This window comes from Pyxicephalus adspersus, chromosome 1 (assembly GCF_032062135.1).
Source record: "Pyxicephalus adspersus chromosome 1, UCB_Pads_2.0, whole genome shotgun sequence".
Lineage (NCBI taxonomy): Eukaryota > Metazoa > Chordata > Amphibia > Anura > Pyxicephalidae > Pyxicephalus > Pyxicephalus adspersus.
In genome coordinates this window covers 28,192,207-28,210,372 of record NC_092858.1, presented here as the reverse complement: position 1 = coordinate 28,210,372, position 18,166 = coordinate 28,192,207, and the positions used below count along the sequence as shown (strand labels likewise).

The window sequence follows — 18,166 nt, the reverse complement described above, 5'->3', positions numbered from 1 at the left end:
TCAGTCGTGACTGCAGGAATGTTTTCATTGCTAACTTGATTTTGTTTGCTTTTATTTAGCCCACACTTCACTATGTCTATTCTCAAGTAGTATTCTATGCCCCCCCAGGGTTCCAAGTCATATTTGGGAGATCCTTAAGCTGTTAGAAATGAGCCGCTTATTGCATGGTGCCTAAATGACTCTGGTATAACACCACATGGCAGAACCCAAGTTATTGATCTTATCTATCTGCATTCTGACCACCACTATATTGAAGACCTACTATCCACCGATTTTATTATTTATGATTTATTTTTTCTCTGGACAGCCACTGATCGTACTAAACAGTTTTAATACATCGGGTATTTAACTGTAGATGACTTTACATAGTTTTAAGGTTTAGTGTTGTGAGGAAAAAATCCTTTATATACCTGCTGGACCTGGCAAAAATGGACCCCTTCTGTCCCTTTTTAGTAAAAAATATTCAAACCCCTTGCACAACTGTTTTCTTAGCTTGAAAGACTACAATTAAGTAGTAATTTGTAATTTTACAAGTCCACTTGTAAAATTACAAATGTTCACAGAGATTATTGGCACAGGTGCCTGCAGGTCTTATTTTAGATAAAACCCAAAGAGAAGGGTTTGGAAATGAACTCCCTATTGATGGTTGGTTATGTAGTTGTAGGTAGGGGCGACCTGTAAAATATTTCTGTATATTGATATAGCGGGAATATATTATGCAGCGCTTTACAAAGTTCATAGTCGTCACTAGCTGTCCCTCAAAGGGGGCTCACAATCTCACAATGTCCGTACTGTAATCATATGTCAATAACACAGTCTAAGGTCTATTTTGGGGGAAGCCAATTAACCGAACTGTATGTTTTTGGGATGTGGGAGAAAACCCACCTGAAACGAAGCTGGGACCCAGAGGTGCAGAGGCCAGAGTGCTAACGCCAACCATGCTGCCTAGTGACTAAAATACATATGAACACGGAATGACTTTTTAGTTTGCTAAAGCAACACATGTATCTGAAACACTTGCCATATATTAAATCAAATCTTGGCAATCCTTTTTTCTACAGCTTATTTAAAGCCATTTTTTCTCTATGTGCAGTCCCTCCAGCGATGGTGGCTATGTAATGTAGACCACGCCTGCATAATATGAGGGGGGAAATGAACACTTGTAGTCTTCATCGGCAGTCTGTTTGGCAGAGGGACTGATCACAACTGGAAGATGGGTAAAGAATAATGCCACCCTGTAACGATTAGTCCCTAAATAAGGACTTTCATGATTGGATTACCGGGTATTTTTTATTAAAATCTTTATTAAACTTTGCACTTTTCTTGTGCTTCCTGTTGATCTTTGGTTGATGCCATTTTCATTACCTTTTTTTTTTTTTTTTTTTTTTTTTGCTAAAGCTAGATTGTATGCGCATGTAAAACGATACACATTCCCTACATGTTCCAAACAGCTTGCCCTTTATTTATTGCCACGTTCTCTGATTAGGTTTCCCATAATGTAGCTTTCCAGTAATGTGCGCGTGTGGCTGAGACGTCGTCTTCTAACAGCTGCAATCATAGTTGACTATCCTGTGCAATGCATTCGGTTGCTCTTGGCAGTGCTATGCCTGCAAATTGTACCCAGAGTGTATAAAGAGCGGGTGACGTACACGTATAAGTATTGAGTACAGCTCTGTCAAAGTCATTAGCGTCATGTCAAAGTATATAACAATTCAGAAACTAAGGGATTAGCAGAAAAGCAGAGCAGGATTTAAAATGAAGAGCTGCCGAAATTGCTAAATACAGCCAATTAAAACTTTTACTGGCTTTTCTTTTATTGGGAGTAGCAGCTAATGAGTTTAAAAGCTTGGTTATCTTTTTTTCTATGTACTTTTTCAAGGCCACTTAATAGAACAGAAAGCTTTTTTTTACTATTATTCCAAGATTGCCTGGATTTCCGCATTAAGGCAAACTACTGACAATTAAAATGTAATGGTTGACAAAATAGCACTGTATAGACTAGGACACCTTAACCAGAATTCACAGTTTTGCCCAACAGCTATAGCAATTAGAGAGCCCATTGGTATTCATTATTTCCTAATGGATCATGCTTCATTTCACAAAATAAAGAATCTTACTGTGGAGAAGCAAGCTGGTGCTAGTAATAACTCCCCGCAGTGCAATGTATGTACCCTGTGGTGTGCAGCAATGTGCTGGCTCCTACTTTTGTATGTTGCATCAATTGCTCAGCTGCAACAATGAGCTTTGCAGTAAGGTGGGTTGTGTACACGTCAGCTGATTCTCGTCTGATTATCATTCCAGGGCTGGTATCGTATGAAAATCTGACGTGGGTACATAGACTGTCTGATGTCGTTCTTGGATCCATCCTGGCGGATCCATGAACAACGAATGTCTGCAATACAAGTGAAGGGGTGAGAGTGCAGTGGGGCGCTGCTCACTCTCCATAGAGCAGAACGGCTCTGTATGTAGAGCACCCGTTCATGCATCTTTCAGTCTTTTGTCCTTGGAAAGGATATTTAAAGATCCTTTCCAATGACAAAAGTCTAAGCACGGGCCCACTGTTGCTTATGAGTACCACTGGTACTGCGGAGGATATTAGTGCTAAATAAATGCTTCATATCAATATACATGTGTGAGATGGGAGAAAGCAATTAGATTCTGCCTAATAAATTTACGGTATTCTCCCCAGAAATAATTTTAAGCTGGGTGGGAAGAAGCTGTAGGTGGGTGGAAGCCCCTAGATTGTGAACCAACTGTTCAGTTAACCACCCAAAAACAGCCGGGTGGTCACTGAAAAGTGCTGGGTGGTGCACCCAGCTTCTACACAAAGGTACCTAGAATAAAAAAAACTTTAAACATTCCTAGATGTCCAAGGCGTATATTAAAAAAAAAAAAAAAAATCTTTGTTTTTTTATTGAGATTGTAACAGACTATTTTATGGCTATCAGAAACTGGATAGGTTTTGCTTTCTGATTACACTGAAATTTGATAAAATTGTTAGTCCTCCTATGTAGTTATCTGAATAACAAATTACAATAATCCCGGTGTTTTGGGTAGGTTTTGTTCAGCTTGTATTGCTGGTGCGGATTTCCCTAGCAGCACATTTTTGGTATATATGTGTTGGATTTTGCTGCTTGTTGCAGTTTTTGCAGCATTCCATATCTCTGAAAGAAGCATTGTTGACTTTAGTTCATACTTTTGTTTACTAGAAAAACAGCTGTCTGGATGCTTGTTTTGTGGATTGTGGGGTTTTCTAGAATTAGCTTTGATGATTCACTAACTGGAAAAGCTTTACACACAGCACAGGTCTATTCACATGTTTGTAGCTATTCCCCTGCAATATTTGAACTCCTTCTACCTTGGGCTAGGAACTCTTCTGAAATAAATCCCGCCAAGCTTGTATTTGCTGGTTGCTATAGATTTTCCTTTTACCCAGGTGCCCACACACTTGACTTCAACTGGTCTCCTGCAATACTGTGGGCAACCACTAGACGGGGCAGTTTTGTCATTTCTCTGCAGTGTGGTGTAGCTTTATTGGGAGATGTGGAGACTCTATTAGGTGACAATCTTGGTTGTATAGAAGCTTGATTATGTATGTGAAGATTTAGTGTGCTATCAAACCCTGCCTTAATTTCCTTAAAGCAAATGGGTCTAATTTTAAAGCTGTTATACCCCAATATATAACTTGATTGCAGTTGAACAAATATAAAGTAAGATATAATATACTTTTTTTTTTAATTTGTTATGCTTTCTGTTCATGATTGGTAAACATTTGGTTTGAATAATTGTTGGAAATTTTAGAACTATGTAGTAATGATTTCTTTTTTCTTTCATGCAGAAACCTGCTAATATTTTAGTCATGGGTGAAGGTCCAGAGCGAGGACGAGTAAAAATAGGTTTGTACAAACACTTTGTGCTTTTGAAATCAATTCATATGTCAGTACTCCTCCATAGATTTAATTGCACACAAGTATTCATACCATGTTTTATATACCCCAGAGTTTTATTTGGAAAGGCTCCAAACATAAACTGTCCTTACCTACAAATAATGGGCCCTAGTTTTCTATACACAATCTAAGGCTGCATACAAATGTCTAAGTATTTATTCCAGAGATGGATGATCATAATCATCTAGGGCGAAAATCTAACACATGTACATCAGTCCCCTGGCATTGTTCATCTATCCTTCCTGGCGAGTCAATGGATGACCACTCAGTAACAACTGTGCATTTCAATGGAGGGGAGCACAGCAGGGTACCTTCTTCTGTTCTTCCCCTCACCATAGACCATAGAACTGGCACTCTGTGTACAGAACTAATTCATTCATCTGTCACTAGAAACAATCACAAAATAAAGTTTCCAGTGACTACTATCCTATGTGTGTACATGGCCTATCCGTTCCCCACTATTGTAACATATCTGAGTGTTGGCTTGTGTCATAGTAAAGAATCATCACTAGTGTGTTTTTTTTTTTTTTTTTTTTGGTAATGCTAATGGGTATCAAATGTAGAAATATGAGGTGCTGTCATTTGATTTTAAGGCTTGGGTTTGCAGATACAGTCTGCATAGTGGTCACCCTGATCCTGGGCTTATTGTATGGCAACTGAGCCCTCATATAAGGTATGACTTACGGAGTTCTGTACACACAATCCTTCATTATTGTACAAGCAAAAATGCAATGCCAAACAAAGAATAGAGCTTTACCTACAAACTCTATAGAGAAATGCAAATATGATCTGCAGGATTTCATATTCCCCTGGTCAGTTCATACAGGACATTTATCTTTCCCAATGTCTGGCTAGCTCACAAGCACCACAGAGATCTTCTTGCATTGCTGTAAATAGGCAAAGTATTTTAATAGTTTGGTATCTCAGCTTTGGTATATTTACATTACTGAGATTTCATGAAAGCCCCTGCATCCTAAATATTAGAGAATAAATGATTACAAGGTACACACTGCAGCTAGTTACTGTAATAATCACTGCTACACTTGTGTAGCACTGTAGTGCTCCATTTACACTATTTATATAGAATATACAGCTTTGGTCCCTCTAGGTATGTAATATTGTGTATTATTATGTACACATGTCACTCTAGAACAGGAATTGTGGCAGAACTGCCAGGTGAAAAAACTTGCAAAAATAATTTAAAGCAGCTACTACATTAAAGAACTGTTACATAGCAACATATTTTACTTTTTTGTATACATTACTTGTAGCCAACAGTCATGTAAACTTTGGCACAGATATAAGATCTGTTAGATTTTTTTTAAACTGAAAGATAAATGAAAGATATATTTTTATTCAACAAAGTGTCTTTCTATAGCTGACACACCTGCAGCTGACTTAGAATTTTACAGAAGGTTCTGTTCGCAATTTAATTAACTGTAATTTGATTTTTCAAAAAAACTCTAGTTCATAGAACTTCTTACAAGTTATAGCACTTGTTTTTGAAGTCTAGTTTTATCAAGTTAGAAGCTGTCATTCTGCAGCATAAATATTCAGTGTTTGTTTTTCTTCTCATTAACTAATGACCTTAACTAATGGCAGGGGATGTCTACTGGTTCATCCCGGAGCCCTGCCTTACCCCTCCCTGCTGTAAGTCTATAGGGATGTCGGGGATGTCTTTCAGTATGTGACCAGGCTCGTGTAACATAGGGAAAGGGAGGCAGAGAGGGCGGGAGGGCAGCCCGAGGTAAGCAGTGCTGGGCAGCCCAGTCAGTTCAGGCTCGGGGTCTGGGTTTATTTACTGAGATACCTTTGTACAGATTAGCAGTCCTTTTTCTTGTGATGCATGTCATTCTCCTGTGGCAGGTGAACTGTACCTTTCCTGTTACTATAGTCTTGTAGTGCAATGTCTGTCCCATTAGCTTCAGTCACTTCTGTGTCATACTCTGTATATATATATGTGTGTGTGTATAGATAGATAACGATATCGATAGATAGATATAGATATTGATCGGTAGATAGATAGATATAGATATTGATCGGTAGATAGATAGATAAAGATATCGATCGGTAGATAGATAGATATAGATATCGATCGGTAGATAGATAGATATAGAGATATCGATCGGTAGGTAGATAGATAGAGATATCGATCGGTAGGTAGATAGATAGAGATATCGATCGGTAGGTAGATAGATATTGGTATATTTATAAAATAAATATATGTTTAGCATTTTTATTGTTGGTAGATCCTTTTGACTTGGTCATTTTAAAAGTAGCTCGCAAGCCAAAAAAGTGTGGGCACCCCCAACTAATGGTAATGTATGTTTTGTTTTTCAGCGGACATGGGATTTGCACGATTATTTAATTCACCTTTAAAGCCTTTAGCAGATTTAGATCCTGTAGTTGTTACATTCTGGTATCGAGCTCCAGAGCTGCTCCTAGGGGCCAGGCATTATACCAAAGCTATTGGTAAGTGAACAGTGACATTTGATTTAATGTGTCCTCTTTGTGGTGAGTGTTAGGCCTGTTCACACTGCAAAAAGCTAGCCTTTGGACCAGTGCTAAATGATGAATTAAAATCTTTATTTTAATGTCCCAAAAAAGAAAAGTAAATGCCCCACCAGCAGCGTGACGTAGAATAAGTATACGATCTGTGCCCTCTTTATATTAACGTGAGATCAGCAGCAAAGATCTGCCTGTTTACTGCAGAAGCCCTAATTCTTTGTTTGTCCGTTGAGGGACACAGGGGGCCTTTTACCTGGGGTTATACTGCAACCTACAGCTGATGCCAATGTTAGACATCTACAGGCAGTCCCCATTTTCCACTTTTTGTTTGGTCTGTTCGTTTTTTGCCTCTCAGATTAACTGCTTTTGGATGTTCTCAAAGGAAATGCTTCCTGAAAAGACAGGAAAGAATAAAGGATTTGGGGATTTTCCTTGCAGCTATTTATTACTTTTTTGTTAAAACTGTAGCATCCTGAGGTAGTGGGAATAGTTACCATGTTGTGTTTTTTTTTTTTTTTTTTTTTGGTTTTGCCAATAGCCAGCAGGTATACCCAGAAGGGTTACTTACTGTATCTGGTAATATACAGATAATGGACTAAGAACTAAAGAACTAATTTTCAAGTAGTAAAGCATTTCTTTATACATTTTTGTTGATCCCCATAGCTCCAAAAAGAAAAGTAAAAAAAAATGAAATGGCAGCTTTTGTTGCAATGCTCCACGTCTTCAGTGCTGTGTTCTGTAGACTTAACTTGCAATCCAGTGCCAGCATTTTTCTGGGTTAAATGGCTTTCAATATGATCAACCTGACCTTTATTATGTGTTAGCACGTCAGATTTCCAGATATTTAAATAAAGGTAATATTGTGGAGGCAGTGCTAAGTCACTGTAATTTTTTTTTTTGACCTTTTGAAAAGTAATGCATATATTTCTATTGCACAGTTATACATATAATAATGTAATTCTTTTGTACTTGCTTTGGAAAAACACTCTATAATCCTTCATTTTTTTCCACTTGCTTGCAGATATTTGGGCTATAGGATGTATATTTGCAGAGCTTTTAACGTCAGAGCCAATTTTTCACTGTCGTCAGGAAGACATAAAGACTAGCAATCCTTACCACCATGACCAGCTGGACAGAATATTTAATGTCATGGGATTTCCAGCAGGTAGGTGGTGTAACCTAAAGTAAAATCCATCAACACTGAAATAGTACTGGAAGAATAGACTGCTGTAGAGTAAATTGCAGTGTTTTGTGTCTTGGCTCAAAGTAAAGTATACTTTTTATTTATTTTGTGAGCGTTAAACAGGTGTGTTCACTGATTCAACTAATGTATGATGTAAATTACAAATCAGTTATATCAGGCCTAGCCAGAAGTTCATTCCAAGTTTGTATTTGTGAGCATTGAACAGGTGTGCTCAGTGATTCAGCTTCTGTATGTTAAATGCCTCATTATAGTAAAGTGAAATACACCTGTGGTAAAATATATTTACTCAGATAATGTACACACTAGCAAAAAATCAGAATTTAACTGTAACTGTAGCAGGATATAAACTAAAAAAAGTGGGATTTGCACTACAAGTGTGTGGAAGCAGTCTCATGATTGTCCTTCTGGCACTAAAGGTGTTGTGACCTGAAAAATTTGGTAACCACTGCCTTATGAGTATTGTACTATATAATAAGGCCATATACGAAAAAAAACTTTTCTGAAAGCTTGAAATTACTTTCAGATCTCCAAGCAACCCCTTCTATAAATACTATATATCCACAGCTCACAGTATATTAGTGTGGTGATCAGTAGGAAGATTGTCACCCTTATATATAGCCTAAAGGATCCTTGGTGTCATTTAAACTGATCAGAAAGGCACAAATTGCTCAAGAAACCCCTAGCAATCTTTGGAGGAATCCAATGGTTCTTTGGAACCCTGGGTGATTTATTGTATATCTAATGCCAAGCCTCTGGCAATGCATCATTTGAAGCTGCTTCTCCAACCTTCCACCATTCTACATCACTTTTTAATATAATTAACCGGCTGCTCCATAGCAAAGCAGGATTTTTTTTACTACCTTTTGCCTGACTTTTATGGCCAACTCCAGGCAGGTATGTTTTAGTGGTTTTTGGCAAGTTGAAGTATATTATGGCTTCGTTTATCTGTTGTTGAATTCAGTCGTGAGGTAACCATGCTTATAGATACAGTTCACCCAGCTGTGATGGTCATTACAAAGCCGAATGATCATGTCAGGCTTCCCCCTATGGATTTTCAATATTTCATGGAGGGGAAAAAAAAGCCCTTTTATCTTAGTCGGAGGAGGTGATCACCCAGATTAAACTTCCACTCATTTATTTAGTCCTAAAATATCATAGATTTAGATGCATTTAAGTTTTGTAGCTGGGAGAAAATGGTTTTGTACTGATAGGAAAACACTTGTTTGTGCCCATGTCAGCCTGGCAAATTCTCTTTGATGTTTTTAGTGCACTGTGGGAGAACCGAGGTCAGGATAGCTAATGCTGGTAGCCAGAAATGTTTGTCACATACACAGCTTGATAAAAGGGCCAAGGTTTTGATTTTTCTCTGTGCATTTGTTTAGATAAAGACTGGGAGGATATTAAGAAGATGCCTGAACACTCTACATTAATGAAGGATTTCCGCAGAAACACGTAAGTAATCCTTTGAGACTCTAAACTCCTTCCAAAAGTATTTGTGCAGAAGATTTTCAAAACAGCCCTGGGATATTGGACATTTGTAAATTCTAGGACACTGCTGTTTCAAAATATAATCTAATGAAATTTATTTAAAAACCCTTGCATTCAAGGCAAATTCAGTAATCGAAAAAAGAGTTTAGTCTAAAAAACTGGCTTTTGTCATGCTTCATACTTTGAAGATGAGTATGTGTCAAAAATCATAGAACACATTCAACTATTGATGTAATCAATGATGAAGAAAGATGGTGGCAAACTTGTGAGTGTTATGCTGGTCATTGATCTGTAATTGTGTGTGTATATATGTGTGTATACACGCACAAACACACATATCATTCACCACAAACACCTTGCTAGTACTGGATTAGGCCCCCTTTTGCCATCAGAACAGCTGTAATTCCAAACAAGTGTTGGAAACATTTCTAAGGGATTTTTTGATCTATATTGATGTAGCATCATGCAGTTGCTGCAGCTTTCAGTTGCACATTCATTCTTCATTCTACACCATGCAAAAGATGCTCTTTAGGATTTTTTTTTATTAACTTGTATTTAAATAGCACCAACATATATTGTAGTGCTTTACAAAGTCCATAGTCATCTCCTAGATTGTAAGCTGTTTTGGGCAGGGTCCTCTCCTCCTGTGTCACTATCTGTATTTGTCATTTGCAACCCCTATTTAATGTACAACGCTGTGTAATATGTTGGCGCTATATAAATCCTGTTTATTATTAATATTATTATATATTATTAATAATAATAATATCACTATCTGTCCCTCAAAGAGGATCACAAAATCCACCAATAATTTACACACTAGATACAATCGTTTCAACGATGCAGGAAGTGAAATGTACGTGAGAAAGTGGATTACAGAACAATCCACAATCATTGAATGACTGTACACACAATAGATTACAAACAATTGTCGCCCAATCAGATCCCCTGGGACAGTTGTTCGTTTCCAGCTAGAGTCCTCGTTCGACGGCGTCCTTGACCAGTCGTTGTGCACTTTTTTTTATTAATTATCTCTTGTGGATCGTTTGTTTCCAACGACAATTATTGTACATGTGTACGCAGCCTAAGGCATATGTCACTATCACAGTATAAGGTCAGTTTTTGAGGGAAACCCAATTAACCTAATAGCATGTTTTTGTGATGTGGAAGAAAACCAGAGTACTGTGGGAAACCAAGAGAGAACATACAAACTCCATGCAGAATAATGTACAGGATGAGGTTTGAACCTACAACCTGGTGCTAACCATTGGGCCAACTGTGCTGCCTGAGGAGGTGTGGAGGCAATTTCAGCATAGTGACCTTTTTGCCTATTGTGAGTTTTGTGATATGTGGTGCATTATTTTGCCTCAAGTACCATCAGAAGACAGGTACACTACAGTCATATTGTGGGAACGACATGGTTGGTGACAATTATAAAATCTGGCTTTGGCATTTAGAAATAGCAATTGTGAGGTTGTAAAGTTCACAGTAGCAATGTACAACTGTGGATGTGGTACATATGTACCTTGGAGATGATCACATCAATATTGGTAATGCTAAACTTTTTGTGGCTGCTCAGGATGCTTTGGAAGAACAATGTAAACACTTATCAGAAATATATATTATTCCTGTAACCATTTTGTGCTGCAGAAAAAAAAAGTGCTATTCAATGAGAAGGCTGTGTAAGATATGTTTGCGCTATATAAATCCTTTTTATTTTCTTTTTTCTTAGGTATACCAACTGCAGCCTTATCAAGTACATGGAAAAACATAAAGTAAAACCAGACAGCAAAACATTCCACTTGGTAAGTTTTTCCTGTTTGATTTTTATACATCATTTTTAAATAACTTCCAGACAGTTGCCTGAAAGAGACTTCAGTATTCATTATCACAGGAAGTTATGAAGGTACAATATTATTATTATTATTATTAAACAGGATTTATATAGCGCCAACATATTACGCAGCGCTGTACATTAAATAGGGATTGCAAATGACAGACTAATACAGACAGAGATACAGGAGGAGAGGACCCTGCCCCGAAGAGCTTACAATCTAGTAGATTACATATACAATAGAGGTGTAACCACACCAAAGTTGTAGTTACACTTTTTAATAGGAAAATCAGTTTAAAGTAAAATTATTTTTACTTACTTTTGTGTGTTCTAAAGCTTCAAAAACTCCTCACAATGGACCCAATAAAGAGAATTTCATCTGAGCAAGCTATGCAAGATCCATATTTCCTTGAAGATCCACTTCCTACATCAGAGTAAGTTACTAGTTCACCAATCAAGAATATATTTAGTTGCTTACATTGTGTTGTACCATATTAATATTTGTTACCCAGAGTGTGTTCTGTACCAGAGATGTAAACCCTGTCTGGGTGAGTTTGCTAAAGCACAGAAAGACATTTTTCAGCTTTTGTTATGTTAGTGCTGTTGATCTTCTCCAGCTTCTTACTGATTACATGCAACAGGAATGGGCTTCCTCATGATGACAACATTGGATTAAGCATCGGCATGACCACTTGCAGTCTCAACTGGAATGGCGTGTAATATGGAGGATGGGCCTGAATAATCCTCATCATAGATTACCTTGTGGTATTTTATTGAATGCTGTAGATCACCATCTTCATTTAATTTTCAACACTAATGTTAAAAAAAAATTATATTTTTTTTTTTTTACTGATTAATGGATTTACAACTACTCTAAAAAAAAAAAAAAAAAAAATGATTCCACTGTTTCCTATTGCTACTTCTACCATTTACTAGTTCAGCTTTACAGCTCCCTTTGTGCTGCTTTTTGGACAAAAATTCACATTGCGATCTCTATTACAATGATTTCATCGTCTATTCAGCAGGTCAGCCAGGGAGTAATGCCATCTTATTTTTAGTGTGGAAGAAATCTTGGCAAGATAAATAGTTTACTAATATATATTTCAGCTTTGCATTTACTTGCTGAGCTTTAATTAAAACATCTCTTAGGTTGCCCAGATCTCAAGAGTTGCTAACACGATGTACACACCTCATTTTATACTTTCGCAGTGGAAAACCTTAAGTCACACATGACTCACAATTTTTATGTGCTCTGATATCGAGGTCAAAGATATTCTTCTGGTGCTTCCCTTATTGATCCCTATGGATATCACAGTAAAACTGTCCTTTTAGCACCAGCACATGTGGTGAATCGTCAGCCGCTGTCCCTGGAGTACAGTTTACTGCTGTTTTCTATATGTGTGAAAACCGACTCTAACAAGTGCAATCTTTGTAGTGTGTTTGCAGGCTGTCAGATTCCATACCCGAAACGGGAGTTCTTGACAGAGGAGGAGCCTGAGGATAAGGGAGACAAAGTATGTATCACTCTTAAACAATCTGAATGCCAGATATCTTGACATTGCTTCCAAGTGCTTTTCAGCAGGTGTAAATGGTTTGTCATAACATTGAATGGCAACCCTATGTTTAATTTATTATGTTTTTATAATAAAACCTACCGGTACCCTCTGTTGGCTCACAGAAGGCCCAGATAAAAAAGTGGAATATATCTTTCTACTATATGCTGTATTAGGAAGTTTCCCATTATAAAAAAATATAAATAGATAGAGGATTCGGGTTGCAATTGTACAGCATTTGCTTATTGGTATTGTCTTAATCTTTCTTAATTTTATTACCTCCCTAAAGAAAAACCAACAGCAGCAGCAAGGCAATAATCATACCAATGGGACTGGGCACCCGGGAAACCAAGACAACAGCCACGCACAAGGACCGCCGCTGAAGAAAGTGAGAGTTGTCCCCCCTACCACTACCTCAGGTGGACTCATCATGACCTCAGACTATCAGGTACAAAAAAACCGACTGCAAATGGCAAATATTGTTTGTATACTTTTTTATTGCTAATTATGAACTGCAATTATTTACACGGGAGATCCTATAGACAGACAGGAGATTCCCCCACTTGCCCCTCATAAATGTTGCTGGTATACCACAGTTGTAGGTTGCCTTAAAAAAGGCCAATGCATAATTGCCATTAAAGTAGATGAAGTTAAAATCTGTTTGTTTTGAGAAAAGTAGAGGTTTCATGAATTTTTAGAGAAACATCAGCAAAGAGATTGTGGGAAAGTCACCTCAACCCACCAAGATACAGAAACAGACAGAAGTGACAAATGACTTGCAGCCTTTCTCAACCAATTTTAACATGAGAAATCCTTTAAGTAGCTTTTAGGTATTCAGTGAACCCCTGTCAATAATATCAATATTCACAGCTCATGCTGCCGTTGCATGGCTGTCAGTGGAAACAATGCCACCCTTACAGAGAGCAAAATGATCACTGGTGTCAGTAGTAACTTAACTGAGAGGCACAAATTGCTCAAAGTACCCCCAGTAACCTCAGGAGGTAGGTTTGTCAAATGAATAAAAGTCAGAAAATGGTATGCAGCTCATTACTTCATAACAGCCAAGAAATGTTCATGTGGGAGGAGCAGTTCACTGCAAAGAACATAAAACATATTCCCCACCAACACGACACCTAATTAAAGCCCACTTCTAGTTTTCTGAGCTCTTGGGCTCATGTTTGCATGTATTGTTTTAACACATTGGTTTTCATGTACACAATCAGCCTGGAATAGTGCTGCAGGGAAGGATTTGTGCTAAACCTAAAGGAGCCTTTTAACCTGTTTTTATTAAGCAAAGTTTATATATGAATGTCAGTGGTAAATACCCAGTAAGCACTTTGAACTGTATAAAAACAAATGCCAGTATTTAGGATATAAAGCTGAACCTGCAAAATACACAGATTTATTTTTGCAATTAACTATGTAAGGTTACCTCCCCTTTTTATAATTGCTGATCTTTATAAGGCCATGTGTCACTGTGCGGATGTGATTACTTTTGATATCAGTTTGAGACTCTTGAGATATTTCAGGAAGTCCATTTAACTTCAGTTGACCTTCTGACCTGCTATAAATGTAGTTGAATATACATTCAGTTCACAAAGCTAACAAACCAGGATAAGGTGTCCTGGTGATCATTATTTTTTTAAAAATTAATTTTAACAGTCCATTGAAATTTCTAAACTGGTCACATGGCTTTAAATGAAGCCTATTGTGTCCTCTCTATTGTATGTTCAGTACTAAACATTGCAATGTTTTATCACCTCTATTTTTCAGCGTTCCAATACACATGCTGCCTATCCAAACCCTGGACCAAGCACATCACAACCTCAGAGCAGCATGGGATATTCGACTACCTCCCAGCAGCCTCCACAGTACTCCCATCAGACACATCGGTACTAGAGCTTGTACCAGGAAACATAAATGCACTGTTGCTTGGGCTGCAGGACCAAGCTTGTAGCCACCTGCCTGGAGTCTGGCTTTGGAATGTACTGTACAACCACACCTTGACAATGTCCAGCAGCCAAGTTACACAACATTTCTCAGAATGTAGAATCCCATGGGGAGGTTTCAAGAGAGTGCAAGTTCCAGCACAGTCCATATTGTGAATTTGCTACTTCCATAGTATACTTGAAAATGGTTCAATGCGACCAATGCATTTCTTTCAGTGATGCTAACAGTTAAAGCTGTGAAGTATGCTTGGAACAAACTGTTTTTCGTTATTGTATGTGGTGACTATTAGCATATTATCTGACCAATAATAACTTGATTTTTCCCCTTTATTTTATATTCAAGTAATGGCTTTTAACCATCGCACAAAGCTCGAAAGGCTAATTCTAGTCAGATAAATCTTATTTTGGTTCATTTTATTGTTTAGGCGATAGAAAAAAGAAATATCATGATCGGTGATCAGTATTTTGTTACGTTTTATCCCTATTATAAAACTCTTCCTGTCTGATCCTCCCAAAGATTTTTATAGGTAATATAGATGGACACAGAGGTCATCATTCAGTTGCTTATGAGTGCAATAGCCACACAGTGAACTAAATTCATCCAATCTCCTGGTGAGCATGGTTTTAGTGGGTAAGAAAGTCAATCTATTAAAAAAATGCAATTCCAGTTTTCCGTATGAGCTGGGATGTTCACCATATAATCTAAATTTTCAGGAACTCTGGCAGCAAAACCTTCATATCTTGGCCCCTCCAACTTGCAACAGCTGCCACTAAGGAAATCAGAGTCTATTTAATGGAATTTTCTGTTGTTGTGTGTTCCAGGAAATAAAGCTGGTAGAGAAAGTCCTTTGCTTGTTTTTTGGGCTTTTGCCAGTACCAATCATTACCAATCATTGTACTCTGATAACAGTATATGATTATTACTATACCTCTACTAAATTTATTCAGCACATAAATGTTTGTTACAAATTAGTGTGTATGTCAGGCCATTTTTGTCATATATGTGTGTTTTATGTATGTGTGTGTATATTCTCCACATTTACATATACTGATAAAGCTGTCCAGCAAAAGTAACGGTGACAGGGTTTGGAGCAAACTATAACACTGCAAGGGTACCTGAGCAGTTGCAGCAACATTTTTTTTTCATTCTTTTAAACCATGTGAAGGTGACCGTTGTAAGTTAGCCCTGATGGTGTAGAATTTGCCCCCACCCCAGTCACTTCTCCTTCTGCTGAGCAGCATTGCCTTTTTGTAAATATGCAGAAAAGCGTTCAGGCTTGTGGCATAAAAAAATAAAAAATTCTGTTCTAAATAATAAATGTTAACAGCATACATTTGAATGTCTTCTTTTTGTGTAACAGTGGACTCCTCAGGATGTCTACAATCGTAACAAGTAAAAAGAAATGATTTTTTTTTTTGTCTGTGTCCTTTCCCCTCACTTTTGTCTCGTAAAATGTTATGTTAGGAAGTGTCTAATTTTAATAGATTTTTACAACACGTCCAAAATTCCATTAAGAGTCTGATCATTTACAAAAGCTTCTTTTATGGATAGTTACAGCCATGCTGCCCTATCATTATGAGAAATTTGTGTCTGGGAGACGAGCTGTGTCATTCTAGAACATACCATGAAATGGGTGAAATGTGGTCATGTGACTCCAGGGGAACATAGTTAAGGGGGAAAAAACACTTAAAAGCTGAGATTTTTGGCACGTGAAAGGGGAAATTATCAAAAATTGCAATCATGACTGAAAACCCAAACTTTTCCCAGGTGAAGACACACTTTACAAATGTGTATGTGGATTATCAGATGCTTACTAAACCATGCACACCGTGAGGACCATGTGGATGTGGTCACTGTGCGGCTAACATGGCTGCCTTGTTCTTCTATACAAACCTTCTTTAAATATTTTGCTTATCTTCTTAACTTGACTGGTATTAAAGCTGCTATTTGATAGTTAATATGTCTGAAACTGATTTGAATCCTTTTGCTGCAGCAAACCCATACAAAATTGATTGTCCTAATTTTTTTTTCCTATTGGTGTTGCTGAATTGTGAGCATGCTATGAAGTTATGGAGTTGTAAAGATGCCGAAATGACCAGCATGATAGCTGCTGCTCACCAGACGAAGCGTCTGCTCAGATATACTTATTAAGCTGGCTTGATGTAGTGGATTTCAAATCAGTTCCTATTCTGTTTTTATTTGGTCGGCACCTTATTTTAGGGTGGCTCCTGTTACAGTGGAGGATAAGGGGGTAAGAAAGCCTTAGGATTTACAAGGAAAAGACAGAAGCTGTAACATACAATGTACTGTATCAAACTATTTTACATGAATGACAAGTATTCTGATTACAAATTAATGCAACATTGTTAAAGCAAGGTGTTAAGTAATAAATTTATTTTTCATAAAAGAAAAGGTTACCTTGTGTGTATTTGTTCAAAGTATACATTATATAAAAGGTTGTCCCTGTGAGCAAAACGTGTCTCTGTTGTCACTGCTCTCTCATATAGGTGCAATGAGATCTAATGAAGAGGAGAAGTTTAGCTGTTAATCTGTGAGGGGATAACTGAATACATTCTGTTAAATTAGGAAATGTAGCAGACCAAGATCCTTTGGTCAGTTCAGTTACTCCTCCAAATATTACCAGGGTTGGCTTGAGCTGGTTTGGGTATTCAAGAGGGCTTCTTATGGAGCCGTACCAGACCTCACCAACTGTGATGAAACCCTAGGGTAGACTGTGCACACACTGGCAAGACTGTTCTGACGTGAACCAAACATTTTACAAAAATTTTACAGAAACAGTTAATGCCCAGGCCAGCCTTCCTTGACCTTTTTACCATGGAGGAACCCCTGAAATACCTTTGAGGTCTTCAGGAAACGTCTTCTATAGTTACAATATCCACAGTTTACAGTATATTAGCTCAGTAGGAAGAATGTCACCCTAACAGATAACCAAAAAGAACATTGGTGTCAACTAAATGTACCTGAGAGGGACAAATTGCTTACAACTCAAGGAACCCCTAGCAAACTCTAGAGGGAACTCTCGGCTTTCACGGAACATGGTTTGCGAAACACTGGCCTAGGCAATGGGAAATCTCTTATTACAGTTCATATAAGAGTAAAGGAATGAATAGAGGTGCTTGCAGATATGACGGTTTCTTAGCTGAAAGATCTAAATGAACATTCAAATTTCTGCAGTCCTCTCCATATATATATATATATATATAAGAATTCTGTTTCCAAGCACAAATCATTTTTATGCTAGCATCAGGGTAATTTAAGACAGGGAAATATAGCATGTAACATTAGGTATAGGCCTTTGAAATTATCCTGCTAATTAAGCTGCAGCATTCCAAAATGAGTTATTTGACCACTACTGCCATAAGCAGAGCATGGATGTGATAGTTGGTGTGGAAATCCTGGAACTTTAGGGTCAGCGGTTTCATTGCTGACATTTTTATCCTTGCAAAAAATGTATAATCATATTTGTGGATGAATATTTTTAGATTGATTTTTTTTTTTAATTAAACATTTCCAAAGTCAGGCTGATATTTTGTGATTCTATCCTGTCTATTACTCTGTTTTGATCCCACACAAAGTATTGAAGCCCCTAATCACTGTGGGTGAACATCACACAGAATATTTAGTCTCTGGTCACAGAACAAATGTGGGTTGTTGAAGGGCT

The 18,166-nt window shown here is 37.6% G+C and overlaps 1 protein-coding gene across 1 annotated transcript in view; it reads left to right on the top strand.

Moving 5' to 3' along the window:
• CDK8 (cyclin dependent kinase 8) overlaps nt 1–15,051 on the top strand; it is a 42,329-nt gene extending 27,278 nt beyond the window's left edge. Inside the window, exons 5-13 of the mRNA XM_072404764.1 lie at nt 3,839–3,896; nt 6,288–6,419; nt 7,477–7,620; nt 9,042–9,111; nt 10,880–10,952; nt 11,318–11,415; nt 12,417–12,495; nt 12,824–12,982; nt 14,308–15,051. Of these exons, the coding sequence (XP_072260865.1) occupies nt 3,839–3,896; nt 6,288–6,419; nt 7,477–7,620; nt 9,042–9,111; nt 10,880–10,952; nt 11,318–11,415; nt 12,417–12,495; nt 12,824–12,982; nt 14,308–14,433 (939 nt within the window). The 3' untranslated portion in view covers nt 14,434–15,051. The remainder of the gene's footprint in view (nt 1–3,838; nt 3,897–6,287; nt 6,420–7,476; nt 7,621–9,041; nt 9,112–10,879; nt 10,953–11,317; nt 11,416–12,416; nt 12,496–12,823; nt 12,983–14,307) is intronic.
• The last annotated feature ends 3,115 nt before the right edge of the window (nt 15,052–18,166 follow it).